The 19928-nt window shown below is 44.6% G+C and overlaps 2 protein-coding genes across 5 annotated transcripts in view; both read right to left on the bottom strand.

Annotated features, from left to right (window-relative positions):
* Window positions 1–1341: 1341 nt before the first annotated feature.
* Window positions 1342–9953, bottom strand: LOC135368796 (geranylgeranyl transferase type-2 subunit beta-like). The gene is made up of 10 exons (XM_064602310.1): window positions 9843–9953; window positions 8708–8815; window positions 8317–8514; window positions 8108–8213; window positions 4246–4298; window positions 4055–4165; window positions 3770–3881; window positions 2843–2931; window positions 1948–2022; window positions 1342–1611 (listed from the first exon to the last, which is right to left on the bottom strand). The coding sequence occupies exons 1-10, from the start codon at window positions 9843–9845 to the stop codon at window positions 1468–1470; spliced, it is 999 nt and encodes a 332-aa protein (XP_064458380.1). The 5' UTR covers window positions 9846–9953; the 3' UTR covers window positions 1342–1467.
* Window positions 9954–10928: 975 nt separating this feature from the next.
* The window catches only part of LOC135368804 (protein qui-1-like), a 336239-nt gene continuing 327239 nt past the window's right edge, over window positions 10929–19928 (bottom strand). For all 4 annotated transcript variants that reach the window (XM_064602319.1, XM_064602318.1, XM_064602320.1 and 1 more), the window contains one exon: window positions 10929–19918. In XM_064602319.1, the coding sequence (XP_064458389.1) occupies window positions 19362–19918 (557 nt within the window). In that variant the 3' untranslated portion in view covers window positions 10929–19361. The remainder of the gene's footprint in view (window positions 19919–19928) is intronic.

Raw genomic sequence — 19928 nt, forward strand, 5'->3', positions numbered from 1 at the left:
CTGGGCTGACTTCTAAGCGAACTGCACCGAGATACGTCTGAAAGCATCTGAGGAAAACCCACAAAAAGTCCCAGACAGCACAGCCGGCACCGGGATTCGGACCCGGGTACTCCCCAGTCTCGACATGACAAGGCCAACACGGTAACCACTGAGCCACGCGCGTTGGTGAAGCCACGTAGACCTCACGTGTATAGTTGATGTGGTACCTTATTTGAGAGCGATCCAATGAGACTGGTGTACCTGCACGAGGGGAAAGGGAAGAGATGAGGGGCTGCGCGAAAGGCTGGCCTACTGTCGTAGCGCAATAGCTATGGCAGTATTCTTGAAAGTATCGTTTGTGGTGAGCAACCTTACTGCTAGATAGCCCTTCCAGTATCGTGTGCACCCAGGAGCCATCATGACATACCCTCGAGGCGTTCCTGGTGAGGGAGATGTACTGTAAACGATATACATATTACGCCGAGTGCACACAAGGACCGTTTGAGGGCGAATGTTCCATGGTGTTGTACCCTCATTGACAGTCTGAAATTCTCTCCCCCCCTCCAGTTGGGGGGGAGGGGAATTCCCCACCGATTGAGAACCCGTTATCGAGTCTTCACTGTTATAGAGTCGGTATAGACAGACTATAGTATGGCAAGGTGACCAACATGCATAGCATATAGACTCTATATGCTATTTTGAGTGGACAGCATGTGTGAGTGTGTGTACACTTTTGTGATCTCGATTTTGAACTTTCGAACAATATAGAGATAATAGTTCTTATGCCTTATCAACGATGCAAAGTTGCACTGTTGATGCATCCTTTGCGAAAAAAGAAAAAGCCCCTCTCAGACACAAATAAATATTTTCTGAGTTGTTCTTGCGGTACCAGTTGAGTGCCTGACGGGCAAGTACTGGAGAAAAGTACTTAGTGTACAGTACAATGTACACACATTGAGATGTACATTAAGCAAGGTACAAGTACTCAGAAATGTACTTAAAGACTACTTGAGTGTCTACTGCCCATCAGTGAAGAAAATGTCTGGGCATTACAGGCATTACGTATAATTAAAAAAATTACGCACCAAGGGGCTAGTATACCAATTTTTTCTATATTGGCTAGTATTTTTGTGCTAGGCTAGGCTAGGCTAGCTATAGGGCTAGTATTTTTTTTAGCTTGTTTCTCCTATGTTGAAGCACATAGACATGCAGCATTCAAAATGGTGATAAGTTTTCAGTGTTGCTTGTCTCTTCAAAACTAGTCCACTCCCTGAACCATGACAATAGCAAGCACATGTGCTGTAGGTATGGGCATGTCCGTCTGCTTTAAGGTTAACATCACCGTAACTGCATCACCAAATGTCCAGTTGTAGTTTTGTCATTGTGCTGCTCTTCTATTTATCATCATATTATATACACAGGTGCCAATAGGCACCGTTGGAGGACTTCCCCAACGACTTGAAGGTCAGTTCAATGTTATATGCGTATCTATAGTGTCAGTAGCTGTGGCCTTATGCCAAGTCTCGAAATAACCTCTTCGGACATGCAAAACACAGGATTCACTGGCTTAAGCCGTTCGTCGCCGAGCAGAGAAAGGCCAGCTAGCCCGAAAAGAGTGTGGAAAGGATCTACCTGAAAAGACCAACAAGACTGCCACTTAGTAAATGCTTCCCCACAACACTGACTTATGTGCAAATTGCAATCCAGCTCACTCTCATTCCATACGCAATGCATATACAGGGTGTTTCAAGGTTTTTTTTCACAGGTTTTTTAACCAAGTTTAAAAACAGAAACGGAAGTGGGTAGTGGTACTGAATAAGAACTAGGATTAGCATAATGAATGGTTGTGCTAAAGTTACAAAAGATTACAAAAAGTAACGTGTACAGAGATCCTCCAGCAGGTTCGCAAATTGATGTGATCATGGTCGTCAAGTTAAATCCAGAGAAAACTTTGTGATAAATGCTCACCATGTCACCGGGCCTATCTCCAAATCCACCTGTTTCTTCGTCTTGTGCTGCCAAAATGAATTTGATCAGCTTTTCCTGAAAGTAGAATGTGGAGCTTGTACCGGTACGAGCAAACGTCAATGGCAATACTTTGTCCAAAAGCTGAGGCATTTAAAAACTCCTTCTTGATACAGACCGAAATATAGACTGGACTAAATGCAACTTACTTAATTCCTCGCTAATAAAATTTGCACAAATTTTTACAATTGTTTACAGAATTACAATTGAGTAACAAAATACAGTAATAAAGACGGTGATGACTAGCTGCAAACCAGCTTGCACGTAGTCTGATATAACTAGGTATGGCAATCAGGGTTGCCAGGTTGAGATCCTGCAAGGTTGCCAATGCCCCATAGGAAAGAAGCCAGAACTAGCCAATTCTGTAGCCAGTCGCATGCAAGCCAGGGATTCCTCCCTCCCTTGGTGTTTTGCAACACACCCTCTGAAATTTCTGAGAATTCTCAATGCATCTCGGCTCCCAATCCGCAGACTCACAAATGAATATGAATGAATGTTAATCCCCAGCATGCACACAAAACAATCCGATGGACACTGTGCGAGATGTCCGACACGGACATGTCTGATCGTCAATGCTGAGAGGACTGATGACACTGTACGTACTTCAACATTACATGGTGCATGCTGAAGACTATAGTGGTTTAGGTGCATGGGAGTCTCAAATGTAGCGCGAAGAAGCATGCACAAAATTAGCCTGAAAAGTAGCCAACTAGCCTGAAGAAGTAGCCAAGCGTGGCAACCTTGATGACAATGGTAAGATGAGATTGCAGAAGGCAATTTCTTTTTTCCATATGGTGCATGTTCGTACATGCCACGGAGTTAGGTAACTGAGGTTTACCTTGTCTATCCAGTGTAGCCTGCCAATTATTTTGAGTGAAGCCAGGACCCACCACGAGTAGCAAACATCAGGTAGCTTTTCAGGCCGGCCTTTAACAGAACGAAGAAGAAACATGCAAGTAGTCACACGGCTGTCAGGAGTTCAAAAGCAAGCGTGCAAAAAGTGTTACGTAACGTACGTGGTACAGCTCCGGTCAACCTTAATAATAACGCTGGACAAAAATTCTGCCTCATTTCCAAGCACGATAACAGCCACCCTTGGGGGATCTGGGGGAATGTTAAGTGAACAAATTCCTCGCGTGAAACTAGCAGGATAATTTTGTTCAAGTAAGATTTCCTCATGGCCTCCAGGGTTGCTGTAATTGTGCTCGGGAATGAGACCACATTTTTTTCCAATGTTTTTATTAAGGTTGACCGGAGCTGTACGTGCCAATATGCATAAAAGTATATAAATGGTTGAGCTTTTGGCACAAAGTGTTCTACCATAGCATTTGTTTTTTTTTTTCATATGAAGGCCCCAAATGCCAGACACCTACACTTATTGCTCTCAAAGCAACTGTTTTTTCTGTGTTCGTTGACTATGTGATGTTTCTGCAGCCGAGTCTTCACAGGCAGAAGCAATACTTTGCAACTACAATGCTTTAAAACACCCAGTCACATGCCCTGTCAATGGCTACGCCTACCAATGGCATAGTCATAAGTTTGGGGACTTCACTCCTCCCCCCAAACCAGTGCCTCTGGTAGTGCGTTTGGAAAATTGAAACGAGGGTGCAGTCCTCCTCCCCCATGTGAAGTTCCCATAGAACCCCTCCCAAGATATTTTTCTGGCTGTGCTACTACTGCCTACTACCGTGCATGGCTTAAAACGTGCTTGCACAGGCAATTGCGGTTCTACAGGTAAAGAGTTGTTACGGCAACGGCAACATACCATTAAGTCCTCCAGATGGCAGCTGCCTCTCGCACAGCCACCAGCCCAAGAGATCAGCATTGATGTGGTGCAATTGGCCCAAAATTGATAGCGTACCTAAGCAGCAGTAAATCTAGAAATACACATGGCAATGTAAAACCTCACATGCTTCCCCCCCCTAGTGATGAAACTCCTCAATCATCATCATCATCATCACTCAAATGAAGTTATTGTTGTTTCACATGCTTTCAAGGGTAAGATTTTTCTCTATGATATGTACAGCAACAGAAACATGCTGAACCACACCTGGCCAGAATGTGTTTCGGAGCCTGGTCTGCAACCAAATCCACCATCAAAGTTCATACATGACAGAACAAACTCCACTGTTTTGTCCACATTTATCGCTTCCAGTTGATTCTGCAAAGAATAGATGCCCACTGGCTTCAGTGTTATCAACGTCATTCTGTCACAAAAAGATAAAGAAAAAAATCTCTTACCAAAAGTGCCAGGCATGCCACAGCACAAAATGAAAACCTAGTGTCCACTTCCCCTAAAAATATATCAATAATACGAAGCTTATGTTAATATCAACCGCAAATAAACACAAATCGGATGACTGTGGTAGAGCTGTCCCGAGGCCGGCTTGTGCCTGGAGCAAGATGACCGTGAAGTGTGATTGACCAGCGACTGGTTACACAACTAAAAAAAGTGGGTTGGGCTCCAGATATAGGCAACAACAACAGTGTTTAAGTAGAAGACAATTCCAGTGAACCTGAACACAGTCATAATCATTAGTGAGAAAACTATGTACGTATTTTTCTTGAACCATCCTTCATATTATCAGTACCCAAATAAATTGTGCACACCGTCCCACTCAACAATAACAACACCTTGTCATTCATGACTAGTAACTAGGTTATAGGTAACTTGTAATTGCAACTATTTACTGCTTTTGGTTAACATAACTGTAGAATGTAACTGTAATTAAACTACTCGGGTAGTATTGCAATATTTTCCATGCGTCAGTTCTCTAGCATCATTTTGTCGAGGCTTCAAATGCCCTGCTGTTTTTTTTTAACTAGGAATTCCATGAATTTTATCATCTCATACACAGCCTGGATGGCCTTTGACTGGCCATAGACAATCCCTGTTTATAACACGGTGTATCAATGCTTGGACTGTACAAGTGCTGCAACAATTTTTTTTAGCTGAATTTGTTTGGCCTTTTAGAAATACAACAGTAAAGTATTTGCTTCAGTGTGGTAACTGCTGTAGTTGTGCCTTGTTGCCTTTCAAAAAGTGTGAGCAATTAACTTACCCACACACCCATAGTGGCAGATCCAAGGTGGGGGGGGGGGGGCAATTGTCTCATCGCCTCCACCCCCCCCCCCCCGAAAAAAAAAAAAGACGTTTGGGGTTAAACACTACATTTCCACCTCCCCCGCGCTTCAACCAAGATACCACCCTTACCCTCCCCACACCCACCCAAAGTGAAGGCCTGGGTCTGGCTGGCACCGCGGACACAGCCCCTGCCCATGAGCCTATTCAGCCCTCATACTTTTTAAAATATTTTATAAATAAATAATCTTAATAAATCATAAATAAACATTTTTATTTTGTGCTGCTTTACGTATTTTACAGTATACCCTTGTTTCATAGAGCCTTGTTTAGTCCGTCTGCTTTTCAGCTAGGTGGCGTGCGATACCGCCCGCAAAATCCGTTAGAAGGTTAGAAGCCACAAAGCTACAGTATCCATCCATCCATATCCATCCATCTCCTGGCCTAGCAAATATGGCGGATTGGCTTCGAAGGCTGGTGCAACGTTGGTGACAACAGAGTAGTTGGAGAAAGGCCATTCGAATTTCTTTTTCGTGTGCTTCGCTGCCGATTTCATTCGGGTAGCATAGTGTCTATATCTTTGGTTTTTTTTTTTTCAAGGACACATCTCGTGTAATCTGTGGCGCAATGGTGCGGTTGAAGAATCGTTACATGTTGGTGGAAATTTCTCCACGGCAGAAACACAAAACTGTCGCTGAGCACGAAATATACTCGTCGGTGAGGGACGCCATACAGCGCTCGTACGGAGATTATGGTATGGGCGCCACGAAAAATGGCCTCCAACTCAAGTTCTTCAATCCTCATACTGGCATGTTTCTCCTGAGGTGTCGTCGGGGTCTTCCTCACCGAATCGTCTCTTCCGTCCTGCCACTAATAGATACGATAGGACACGTGCAAGTTACTCTACGGACTCATAAACTGGCAGGGACAATACGGTCGTCTTTCAAGTACTTGAAGGAATATGACAGCAGAATCGTGATGGATGTCTTCACTAGTTGTTCGACAACTGAGGCGAAGTACATTGCCAAAGCTCGAATTGCACGGGTGTACGCAAAGTTGGAAAAACAAATATAGTCTGTCGTCATTGTGGTTTCTTCGAATAACACAAATTACTCCGATTTTTTTCAAGCATGCCCTCAATTGCGGGCAGTCAACACGGGAGCACCCCACTTGTTTGCTTCTCCAAGTTCAAGAGGATTCAAAGCATAGCATATCCGGCAGCTGATTTATTTGTTCAGTCGCATTTTCCTTCGACAGCCTCTTGGCCACATGTTGGAAAACTTCTGTGTACTCCGGCTTAACGCACACAGCTTAAAAACAATTAAAAAAGAGAGACAGCCTCAGAACATAAATTGTCTCACACTCAATATGTCTTGTCCCGGCTTTTGAATATATTCTCGTGTATCTCGGCTGTATGCACGTAATTTGCACATGGTCACGTACGAGAAATGATTTTGTTCCTGCCGAGCAAAGAGTCGTATGTTGAAAAGCTGCTTCTTTAAAAATTCGTTATTATAATTCTTCTAGTTATAAAATGTGTGCACACTGTCTGGCTCCCTTTATGATGATGTCTAACGTGCGTACGTATGAAAAATGTACGTATGTACTCTTCATCTCCAGTTACGTAGATATGATGGGGGAATTTATTCTGGTGCAGAGGAGACGTTGTACACTTCAAAGCTCTACAGAAATATTCCAACTAAAAAGAAGTTGAAATATAAATATTCCTAAAGCCTACAGCGAAAACTCTTTCAGTTCTCGCTTCATTGCCCGACCTTACGAATCGGAAGTTGATACTGCGGCGTAATGTCGCATGCGCAACGAGGTTGACTGCTGTCGGAGCGTTTACACTCGAGTCGCAGAGAATGTGAAGCGCCAGTCAGTGTGCTCTGGCAGTGCTGGGTGCATTGCAATCTTGGTAATCATGGTGTACCACGTACACATTAGCACAGACGTTACTACGTCCACGCCACAACCTGCTAGATTATAAGGACCATGTCATAGGCACACCCCTTCCCCGCGCCGCATTTGGAAGGTAGTGGTGGTGCCACTCGTCGGCCCGGTTATTGCTTCCTCAATGGACCTTTTTAGAAAAGCTTTGTAAAAAGTATGTTGCTTACATAACTTCCAAATGAAAAACACATGACGAAGAGACCTACTTTAACAGAAGCACATGTTACACCACTAATCAGAGTTGTAAAGTGATACAAAATATCACATCCAAAGTCATTCGCGTCCACGCTTGAACCGATTCATAGGAACCGGTAACCGAAATCACAAACTTCAGTCCAGGTTATAGTTAGGGAGAGACTTTTTCGGGTTAAATGCCCTTCTCAGATTCGGGGGAGGGGGGGGGGGGGGGTAAAAATCGGGCGCTATTTTTTAGATCTGTAATTCGGGGAGAAATCGGGTGATAATTGTGCCTTCGGGTGTTATCGGGTGTATGTGTTTCTCCTCTTGTCTTTTAAGTCATTTCCTAATCTCTCTTTTTTGTTTTTTTGTTGTTGTTTTTGCGGAATCCTGACCTTGCAGCGGTAATCCCCGAAGACATAGACAGTGTTGACACACATGGGTGTATTGCTGGGAACGTAAGTGACCCATTCTTATATGTGTTACACGGGGCGACCTTTGTTCGTCTCCAGTGGAAACGTCACTTGAGGATTTCATAGTTAGTGGAATTCGGGGAGAAATCGGGTTTAACCCGAATTGGTCGGAGGTCAGTTTGGGGGGGAATAACCGGGCGGAATCGGGTTTAACCCGAAAAAGTCACTTCCTAGTTATAGTTAATTGCCGAAGATGAATTCCGGTTACGTTTCGGTTCTGAAAAAAAAAAAAAAAAAGCTTCCAAGCGGTTTTCGGTTCCAGTTCCTGGTTCAAACTCCCCGAAAAAATAGCCTTGGTTGCACAATTGGGAAAGGGGAACGAGCTGAAACCCACCTTCCCCACGTAAAGTATCCACAGATCCCCCCCCCCCCCGAAATATTTTTCTTGCTGGATGGCTCCGTACAAATGTCTCCTTACCCCATTTATCGCCAATAAAGCTGCCGTCTTTCTGCTGCAGTTCTTTGATGTAGCTCACTGTTTTGCTTATGTCTACTGCGTCCAGTGCATCATATGTAGCCAGAATCTGGAAAGGTATCACACGATGTTAATGAACAGACTCGGTGCACCTTTGAAGATCAGAAAGCAGACATATTTTTTTTTGTCGACAAAGCCATCTTCAAATTCACCTGAATCGCACTCAACGTGTAAAGCAGGTGCGGATCGTGTCGAACACTTGCACCAAATCCTCCGCAAGAATACTGGCACTGTTTGACAAATGCTATTATCTCGTCCTTGTGGAAAGCATTGAGTGTCCCCATCAAATCCATGGCCGTCATGCCCCAGTATATGCCGCTCATTCTCAGGTGCTCTGTTATGCAGTATTCCTAGGAGAAAAATTATGGTTGCGGATTGAAAATCTGTGCAGAGAACACAGCAGCATTTCTCGTGGATATATAGCAAATTGTATATGAGTATCAACTATGACAGTCTCTGTCCTGCACACCTCAAACAGAAGCAGTTATGAAAAGCAACAGAAACAGCGTAATTTATGGATGGCTGCTGCTAACTACTACTCACATAGTCGTCCTTCTTCGAACCGTACGAAATCAAGTATTCACGGTGCTTCGGCAGCTTCAGCTCTATCAGCGCTGACTGTGGGAGTTCTACATCTTTCACAAGTGCAGCCTGAAAGAGATAAAAAAATAAAAATAAACACCAAACAACCTTTCAACAATGCCCTTAGTCTTGCAACCAGTGCATATTTATTTATTGAAAGCAGAACAAAAACATATGGTAGCATTTAGCATTTCCTAGCAAAAGACTCACATATCAGAGAACGAGGAAAAATACAACAGCGAATATTGGTGCCTACATAGAGACAACAGAATAGACGGATGTGCTGAATACATGGTGTAACTTCCTGAGAGCACAATTGCCACTTTTTTGCTGTAGTGGCAAAGAATTTCGAAGCTTCGCACCAAAGCGAACCATTCATTGTCTGCCATACACTTTACACGGTCGATATAATATACAGTAATTGCAAGTGACATGTGTAGTTTCTTCTGCAGCTCTGGGATATGGATTATTAGAAGGTAAGCGTTTTGAACAAATCAGTAATGATGCAGTGCTCGTGAACGAGATCACGAAATGGTTTGTTTGTTTGTAAGGAAATGGTAATATAGTCAATACATAAAAGACTTCGGTAGAGGAATCCCGAATACTAGAAAACATTCTCAGACTGAGAGATGTTTCTTGTTATGTAAACAAACATTCAAGGCATGATGTGCACGTATTACCCCACGAAGTAACACGATAAGACACAGGAGCAGCACATTACATGATAGCGGCACTTTCTTGACAACACTATGAATATGTGCCCTCCAAGGTAGGAATAATCTGAGAGATCACCTGATCGCAGATAGCGATTTCAATGCTAACCGGCATCAATCGTGCAACGTATGACTGGTAAGTAACTCATGTTGTGAAACATAATTTAGAGAGGTACACGAATCAATGATTAATGGTTAATTGATTATTTAAAAGAAAACCAGGGAGATACACGAATCAAAATTTATGTGTGCTACTATCCGGTATGGCACGTCTGATGAGCATACTAAACGTCCGAAACATGGAAAACAATACGTGTATTGGCGTCACCTTCTAACCGTTTGAACTGTGACTACACCGCAGCGAAAGAACATGAAGTGCATACCATGCTGCAGGATCAGCAAGAAGAGCTTCGACGCTATACACTACAAACAATACAACTTCACAGTATACCACAACAACCCACCACCAGCAACTGTTGATTTCATTACTATCGCTAGGCTGTGGTTGCTATGGTCGCCAAGCCAAGCCAAGCCGCAAAGCGAGTGTTGCCAGATGGCAAAAGCTGCACATAGCTACCGATGGACTATCGAGTCGTGTGTTCGTGTCGTCCCTGTGTGTGCCCAGACTAAGACTTTTACATTATGGGCTATTGCGGCTTCGGTAGTGGATGGCCAGTGCACAGACGCTTTGGGAACTACAGGGCGCTCTCAAGTACAGTCAGCTTTTGGTCGCGACTCGGTGTTTCGCGATTGCTGCAGCTGCTGCGCAGCCCGATGTTGCCTGCATAAAGAACTCAAACTCAAGGGTATGATGCCTTTCTCACGTATACGCTAGCTATGCCAGCTATATAGCTTGCCTCATCTTACTTTGTTCACCTACGTCCCTATGTCGCTTCACGCAAATACGCGTGCGCGACCACGGTGCCCTACCCGTCGCTACAGACGTGTCTGGGGCATGGCTCTGGTCTGGGGCAGGGGTATTCCGAGGATTGTCATCTCGGGCGCCCATATGTGCTGCTTTTGTGGCGTTTTTGGCCTTTCTGGCCGGTATTTTGGGGGATGTTGCGAGATTTTTGGTGGGGCATTAGTGGGTGCGGAGGGGGGTGGGGCAGCGTTGGGAAAATCCTTGGTCTGAGGGCTCCACGAATAAAGTTGAGTGGGGTACCATTAAAGCATCTATTAAAACCGAAGAGAAGGAAAGGAGCTTGATATAAATTTATTTGGGACGCAGGCATTGAGCAGAGCATTTCGAACGAAAGAACAGTAGTCCATATTTTTTAAAACCGAACCGGTATTTAGGGTACAATCAGCACCTGCACTTCATCCCACACTCCCTTGAAACTATGTATGCAATAAAAAAATAATAATAATAAAGCACAACTTATAAACAGGGTGGGGGATATGTTTATTTAAAAAAAAAAGAAAAGGAAAGGAAATGTTAGCCGGCTTGCTACTTCAAAGAAAAATGCTTTCTCAAGAAGTGGTTGCATACCTCTGTGTGAACCCTTGCTGGCACCCTTTGTAGATGAATCCAGCTTCCGGTTGTGGTAAGGCATAAGCGGAATGAAGTGACTCCATGGGGCTTTGCAAATTGCAACCTAGAAACAACTGGTTTATTCTACATCGTCAGGAAATAAGAGGTACAGAGATGCAATGCTGCTCTGGTGGAAAGGCTGGTGTTATTCACACTGTGCTGTGGTAACGGGGCATCGATTTGTTAACAAAAACGCATGTATATATAAAGATTACCGAACGTCACAATGGAAATCGAAGTCCAGGGGAATATAACAACATCCAAGTGCTGCCTGCATGCGATACCAAGCCGTGTCTGTTCTACACACCGCCACAGTTTTGTACCGTATTACCAATACACATGAACGTCGCCTTGCAGCAGCACGCAACATATACTTCAGAACGTTGTAACCCATACGGAACCGTGCAATGATAATGCAACCTGAACCGAACACGTCTCCACAGGTTCATTGCAAACCCCCTGCCTGTTCCAAATTATTTTCCCTGGCTTATTCTCTGTACAAATTAATCAGAATCACTTATATGGCTCAAGTCATTCCGCTGCATTCTGAACTCCACTCTGCGATACGATTGTGTACAATGGCTGGAAGTAGTGTCTTCTTACCAAACATTGCATAGACAAAGTTCTGCATCTGTATTGCTGCTCATTTCAAAAACAAATGAGCCACTGCTTCGTAGCAGTATAGAGTAAAAAAATGTTTTGAAGTTGGAGTCATGTTCCGAGGGTTACAACCGTGCGCAATCTACGTTTTAGCCCTAGAAAATACACATTTCTATGACGAAAAACAGACTCATTGTTCGAATATTCTATTGTACTTAAAAAACATAATTACGCATATACAGTGAACCCTCGTTAATATGACCCCCGATAATCTGACATACACGCTTTACGTACTCTTGGGGAACAATGCTGTGAAACCTCTGCAAATCCTCCCCATTAATATGACAATTCCGCATTATGAACAGAATTTTCGGGAACGACCATGGTCATAATAACGAGGGTCCACTGTAGTTCCATCAGCATAAAAAAAAAAAAAAATGAAGAGAAAGGCGTGCATTCTTTTTACAGGTGCCTTTATGAGGTTGTGTGTCGGCATCAAGACAGTAAGTACGATGTCGTGCTCGGTGAGGGTTTCGTGAAAGGGCGTTAAAGTCACGGGAACTAGCTGGATCTCTTGATTTCTTACGCATCCAGTGACTGGGTGTCCCCACGAGCGACTTTGAGCAAGATATCGGCGGAGGAGAGCGAGGAGGAAAGCACGCGCCAGGAAGACATCGCGGAACAAACGGCCACGAGCAATCCGAACGGCGCTGAAAGAAACGAAAGATGATTTGCTAGAAAACGTGAAGGATGTGCGGTGAAAAGTGGGGCTGCTAGCAGACGACACGAGCAGCTTTGGAAGGAATACTCTGTGGCGAGCGGACATAGTCTTCCTGCGGCGAAGGGAATACGCGGGGAAGATGTGGCGTAAGCCTTTACTGCTGCTCACGTACACTCAATTATCATCTTTCGCACTCGCGCGTCCCCCGACATCTCGCCCGATAAACTCGCTCGTGCGGATGCCCACTGAGGGAAATAAAGTCCGCAATCATATCTATGACTAACCTGCATAACCCTGTCACGCGCGCAGTCTTCAATCGTCATCGGAATCAACGGTCTTTGAACATACGCGTAGCGCCACCAAGCGCGTCACGTGTCAACTCCTCAAACAGCATTGGATCCAATGTTTCTTGACAGGTTCACACATTACACGCTAGATGGCGCTGCGCGCATGTTGAATGGCCACTGGTTTCAATGGTCATTGAAGGCTGTCCGCGTGACAGGAGCAACGTCATGAAACGTGGCTGCTGTAATAATAATGTCGCGTTGCTCCTTTTCACTAGAAATTTGTACGAGGATTTATTTTTTTGCACAAGGCTAAACTTTTTCGTATGTGGTTTGGTCGTGCTTGCGAGTAACTAAAGCGGTGAACGATTTTAACAGCGAACACAAGGTTGTGACGAAAGAGGTGAACTACACAGAGGTACACGCGAAAATTATATCAAGTGCACGGCGAGACACACGTGTTGTGCTGGGGGGTAACGAATTTACTTCAGTGTAAATTTCTGCTGTTCACGCGAAAAGGAGCACAATGTTAAAGAACGATGTAGAAGTTCAGTAAACAAAATTTTAACCTCACTGATGTACACATATTTCTTCATTCCTGTACGGTCCCTTAACAGTCAATGAAAAGAACAAGACTACAGTCATGTGCAACCTAAGAATGGTATCTCCAAAGCTAGAGAGAACATTAGAACATATTATTATTACATTTAAATATGAAAATTACTTCTGTCGAACGTAAGTATGAGCGAAATAAATTGCACGAACAACGTTCCAAATACTGCGTTATTTTCTGGCGGTAAAAAAAATAGGGAGAAAAAGATGCGCCAGTAATCAGGGACTGAAACCGAAACTAATATCGGTTCGGTTACAGTTCAGTGTCAGAATTCTGAAAGCGGTTTCGGTTACGGGATTCACCGTTTTAATATTTGCGTTTACCGGTAACCAAACCGTTGAACCGGTATTTTTTTCGGTTTTCCCTACGATATATCTGCAGGCTGGGTGGATGCCGCAAAGTGAGCTACGAAGTGGAAACGGGTAAAAATGAACAAATTTATGAGTTGCGCTGTGAAAGGGTGGTGCAGTGCCATCTGCCAGGTTGAAGAAAGAGAAAAACTCTTTATTCGACACACTTTTGCGACATTCCCCGTAAAATAATTTGTTGCTGTCTCTGTTATCTCGTGGACATTCATTTCGCTCGTGCTGTAACAAGCTACAAGGCAGGAAAAACTGCGTGCGCTCAGCGGTTAAGCAAACAGATGTGGAAACAAAACGCTTCGTATCTTAAATGATCACAATATAATAAACTCATAAGGGACGTACGCAATACATGTCACACGATGCGTATGTCATGCGATTATGGGGCAAGCACACAAGATAAGGTGGTATGTTGTCTGCACAACTTCTGAATGAAAAACACATGACAAAGAGATCTACTTTAACAGAAGCACGTACTACAGTCAGAGTCGTAAAGCGATGCAAATATCACATCCAAAGTTGTTAGCGTTCACGCTTGAACCGATTCATATGAACCGGTAACCGAAATCACATTTTTCGGTTCAGGTTACGGTTAATTGCCGATGGTGAATTGCGGTTACGTTTCAGTTACGGTTCTTGAAAAAAAAAATTTGGGTTCCAAACGGTTTTCGGTTTCGTTCCGGTTTCAGTCCCTGCCAGCAATGGCGCTCTTGGGTTGAAAGCGAATATATGATCTGCGAACAGAAGAAAACCTACTAAACAATAATAGTAACAATGTCAAAATTCACGAATGGTTGTCGTTATGGCGCCAACTGGAGGACATTTCATCTAGCCAATGTTCACTATAGATCTTCCGAAGATCACTTTTTGATGAGCATGTCAGTTGCACGGGCTACTGCATGCTCTGTTGCTGCGCTCTACATAGTGTTTACTTTTTCTTCATCAACATCAACATCATCTTTAATTCTTCAGAAACGCAAAACACGCACCCACATTGTGACTGCGTAGACACAGGCACAGTCCTTAACGCTAAGGTCACACGAAGACTCACAATTTGGATCCTATCGTCGAATGTGTTGTGCTTCCAGCAGACCTCCCAGACTCTTAAACCATACACTATAGCTCCTCTATCTTTCGATACTTTCTGAAGGTGTCTTAAATCTAGTCGCAACCATAGCTATATATCCTTCAAGGTGCACGCAACTAAGAAGAGCATCATAAAACAACAATAGCTTTTCTGCGTTTGTCAGAACGATGGAAGGCGCTTGTCAGTATACCATACTATTAACGTTCCCCACGCAGGTTTAACTGTTTCAAAAAGTTTCACCAGCACGTCGTTCTGCCCGAAGGACGTTAAACATGGTCGCCCTATACTGATATTTCACCGCACATCAAGGAACCCTAGTGAAAACAAAAATTAATCTACAACAGCAGATGTGGAAGACATTATGGAAGTCTGACGATGGAGATCCAAGCCGATATTTCCACACGACGAAATCGTAAGCATGAGATTAATACTTTAAGGTTGCAACGAAGGGTGGGTGCGCGAGGAGTTACGGCGTGACTAATAGCGTCATACACAAAACATATTAATTCATTTGAATTGAACTGGAAGGGCGCGTACAAACAGCAATACATTTCAGCCTCATAAAAGTAGGACGCGTTTGCAATGCAATAGCGTCTTACGTTTTTGTTTACGTATTTCTCTGGCAGAGCAAAATCATTGCCGCACGGTGGCGAGTAAATTTAAAATACAGAATTTGCTTCTCTCTCTGTTTTTAACTGCCTTGAGCTTTAGGCGCAACGCGCGACAGGTTAACAATCTGGGCTGGGTTGCACAAAGACGTTGGAACTATCATGACATTGCAAGCAATGTTTCCTAGTCTCAGGGTTTTACAATACGCATTAACTTCACCAGCTCGCTTGTTTCTTAGCCATCTTTTCATTGCAAGCAAGGCTGTCATACCGAAATTACTCTGAAAAGGTTTTATTCACAACGATTACTTAGGTGTCACAGATGAAAATCAATCGCCGCCTATTTACACGAGGGTGGCATGGCTCTTCCTCCCTTTCTCCCTTCAAAGCGACATTTCTCCTTGCATTTTTTTTTCCTTTTGACGATGTTCGATCGCAAATAAGTTCGCAAGCACCGAAATTCATTTCCAGTAGGAGCATCCAGAACATATGTCGGCATACATACAGTCCCCTCTTCTTTGAACAACCTACTGTGACATCGGCAGACAGATCGCGCAGTGTTTAACGGGTTTATACAAATGGAAGCGAAAGCGTTCGTTACGTACGTTAGTGAAGAATTAGATAAAAACGGATTTCGAAATTTGGATATTTCTCGCTGGCCCAAGTCTTGCTCTGAAGAGGTATAAAAACAGGAGCCGGGATACAGGATAAGAACTTGGGAGAAAGGCACTTGAAAGAATGTGGCGACGCAAGTATAGGAATGACGCAAAGAATAATCCGACAAGCTGGCATTTTAACACGTACACACATGTGTGCACGTATTAAAGGAACACCGAGGTAACCCCTAAAAAGAACGACAAGTGTAGGTGACCTACCGAGCACATGTGTTCCGCACACATTGAAAAAAGAAAAAAAAAAGAGGAATAAATAAAATCCTCCATTGGCGAAAAGAGGGTATCGGTGAACGAGGGAGAGTCGTGACGTAACGTAGTCCCCGGACACGTGACTCGTGACGTAGAGCGGCAAAGAAAAGAAGAAAAAAAAAAAATGCGCGCGATGATCGTATCGGCCGTCCGCGGCGGCTTTCTCAGAGTGTTTTTTGTTGTTGTTGTTGTAAAGTTCATTGCGCAGGGAAAATATTCGCTCTGCGCAGGAGTTTGCTATGGTGGCTCCTTATCGACATCTTGACGACTGCATGGAACAGGGTTTCGAGCCAGGCTAGATGTCACCTCGTTGGTCCTTTAAGATGTCACATAACTGTCCCCAATCTGGTGGTGGTAGATAGTGATGGTGGAGGGTGATGTTGGGGGGCACGCGTTGTGCATGCGATGCGCCCGCGTCTCCGTCACCCCGCGATGTTAGACGCTGGAGCGTGGCACTAATAGTTTGCGAGACTCCTCCGCCACTGTGCAACCAGACCCAGAGAGTAGCAAAAAAGGGAATAGAAAAAAAAAAAAAAATAAATCGCTGATCGTCATTTGATCACGTGTAGATAAATTTTCTGTGTCTATGTCATGACAACAGGACTCCCCCGGGGTAATTTCTACACTTTCGTTTTTCTTTTCACCCCTTTTGGAACTCGCCTCTCATTTTCTTTTTATTCATTGCGCTCACCTATGTTCTCTACATCCGCACTTCAGCCTCTTCGCTTTCACTAAAACTTTCCTGTAGTGCAAAAATTTCTTCTCGCGTTACCTTGACACAGACACAAAAGGAACGGCCGGGATTCAGTCGTCTCGTCGTCCGTGATTTATTCGTCGAAAAGAAACCGGAATTTACGCTTTCCCACTCCCTCTTCTTCTCGAGCGGAGCGACAATGTGGAGCGCTCTCTCATTGGTCTCCGCAAACGATTTATCCAATCATAGCGGGAGATCGTTTGAGAAGACCAATCCGTGGCCACTGTGCTTCTCGAGAAGGAGAGTGAAAGCGCTTATCGTGGCAACACCACCTAGATAGGGAAAGCATGCTTACTCGTCGACGTGACGTAACAAGTAAGAGTCAACCAATCAGGATCGTGTTTGCAACGGCCGTAGCCAATCACGAACGTGCTGCTCTCAGCGGTCGTAGCCATGGAGACGAGCCGCCGTCAGCCGCATGGGCAGCCACTGTCGTCTGCGAGTAGTGAACGTGTCCGCGCGTACTAAATGGGAAAACAAAATAAAGCGCAAAACGTCCCCATTTTTTTTTCTTTTTTTTCCTCAAGACCGGTTTTCTGGAAAGCGTGTTGCACTTTTCGTCTACAGCTTCAAGTTTGCGAAGTTAGCTGCAATCATTTGCGAGTTCTTGAATTCGCAGAACGGCGAATCGTGGCAGCAGACGAATTCTGACTTTATGTGTCTACGTAGTGAAGGAAGGAGAGGAGGCATTAAGTAGGCCTTTTGTGTCTAGGTGGCGCTGATTGTGGTTTCTTTCTCTCAAAATTACGAATGACGCAACGGACGAATCTCGTTTCCTTTGTGTTGGTGTGTAAGTATCTTAAGTACATTATCAGTAAGGGTTATCTTTCATTCTGCGAGGAGAAACTTTTACACTTCGGTGTCCCTCTAATTTGTTCAGTGCTACTTGTAGGATGGAAGCATCTGCCGTACGTACTACAAAGAAAGGCATACCTAGTTCTTTCCTACCAATAAAAAACGACTCGACTGGGATAGGGCTCGTCAAAGAGGTGACCAGCATTTTGAGGTGCAACTACATGCTATAGTGAGGTCACAGCCCCAGTGACATAGGCGAGTCAAACCCGTAGAAAAAGCATTCTGGTCAGCACGAGGAAAGCAATCATATTGCACTTCACTCAAAATATTCGGGAGTTCAACGTACTAAAATTGGCCCAACTTGATGACATTGCGGACGACGTTGCAACACAGGGCGCTGTTCATACTAACAACGGAAAGCTTGTGCGGTCTACACTATGACCACTGATGAAAACCAACGTGAAAACAGCTCGAGGGAAACGCAGTTCTATGTACTTTGGGCATCTGCCTGCAAGTGGAACAGGTTGTTCGTAAGTCGAACCACTTCGAAAAGGGTGTCATCCTACTGTGTAATCTTTACAAACAGGAGATAGGGTAACAGCACATATTGAACTTCAGGTGTGCACTATCACATGCGTGCAGTTTGGCCTAGGTAACAGGAGGACACCAATAAGCAGAAAAATCTGCTCGGTTTAAACTGCTTCATTTGCTGCATCGCTTTTTTTTTTCTACACTGCAGTTTCGGAAGGTAAGAAAATGCAGTCGTATTCGTGCCGTCGCCTGTACAAAAAAATTTAGGTGATGTTGTGCAGGGAGTGATACAATATAATGCGATGATAAAATCTGCGTGCCTCTATAATGTAACGTCATTTAGTTGTCCTGCAGCAACCACGCTACGCGCATAGCGCCATTTCTCACGTCTATACGCTTCACCGGTAGACGCATTCACCGGTAGACCGGTCAACAATATTCACCACGCAAGGAATCGCAGAGGCAAATCGCCTTGAAATGGAACTGCCACGGAGGTTTCTACGCATAAAGAAAAATAATTTTGAGCGTGGCACATGGATTCGCCCATTTCAAGGTGAGAGCTCTGCACTGGTAACATTGAGCAAATATCTCTTAACACCACAGGGAAGCATCGGGCAACATTGATCGGATTGCAGTATTTGAACCGGAGAAATTCCCGCTACTCTAATCTTCTTTCCTTTTTTTTCAATCCGACATTCTTGACATTGCCGAGTATCAGAACGAGAATCCCTTCTGATAACGTTACTCCTTGTGGTGATAGGCAAGGACTACTCATCTCTGTAGGAGCAGACAATCACATCTTACTTAGAAACTCTCAATGTACACATGGGTGGACTACTGACGCGATGTCGCAGATGTGCATTACTACAGCGTGCTGTGCTGGGATCAAGTTACAAGCGGGCATCGACAACATTTCGGGAGCACAGACGCTATGTGGAGTCGTACAACTTGCATATTACCAGTCCAAGTTCAGTAGGTAAAACAAACAATTTGAGACGGTGGCACACACACACACGCACACATTACCTGGGGAAACCACCCGGTTTAGGAACGCTTGACATTTTGCTCTGACTATTGCTTTTGCACCACTTTACATTACAGTGCACACGGACGAGTCATGGACAACGTCCTGATCCGCGTGGGGCCCGCCTTCCGGCGTTTTCTCCGGTGCCTCTTCGACGCTTTCTGTACGCGAAAGAGACAGTGGCGCCACCACACGTGGTGGTTTCCCTAACAACTCCTTCTTTTCCGGAAGTTCCTTCGGGGCAACGGGAGAGAGAAGCGTTGGAGGCATCTGCTGGGTGAACTCTGGGAAACAGGCGAACATGCTCTGTTGTTTCTTCAGTATCTTGTGCTTTGGAAGCTTGGGCTTGGGCTGAAGACCCAAGTCTCCCGCGGTTGGTCCTCCCGTGGCGCGCAAGCTCCGACCTGAAGGAACCCCGCCGTTCCAAACGGGCGTCGTTCCAGCGAGGTGCAAGTGTTCTCGAGACCCGAACGGCGAAAGAGGTTTGCAGCGAAAATCGTCGATTGTTTCGTGTTTAGGCGATTGGGCACGCAAGTCCCAGTAGAAGGAGTCAAACGACTGCTCTCGTTTGAGGTTGCCACGAAGGAGGACGCGCTTCGGGACGACACCACGCAGTTGATGGCCTAGAAGGAA

Source organism: Ornithodoros turicata, chromosome 9, assembly GCF_037126465.1.
Source record: "Ornithodoros turicata isolate Travis chromosome 9, ASM3712646v1, whole genome shotgun sequence".
NCBI classification, from domain to species: domain Eukaryota; kingdom Metazoa; phylum Arthropoda; class Arachnida; order Ixodida; family Argasidae; genus Ornithodoros; species Ornithodoros turicata.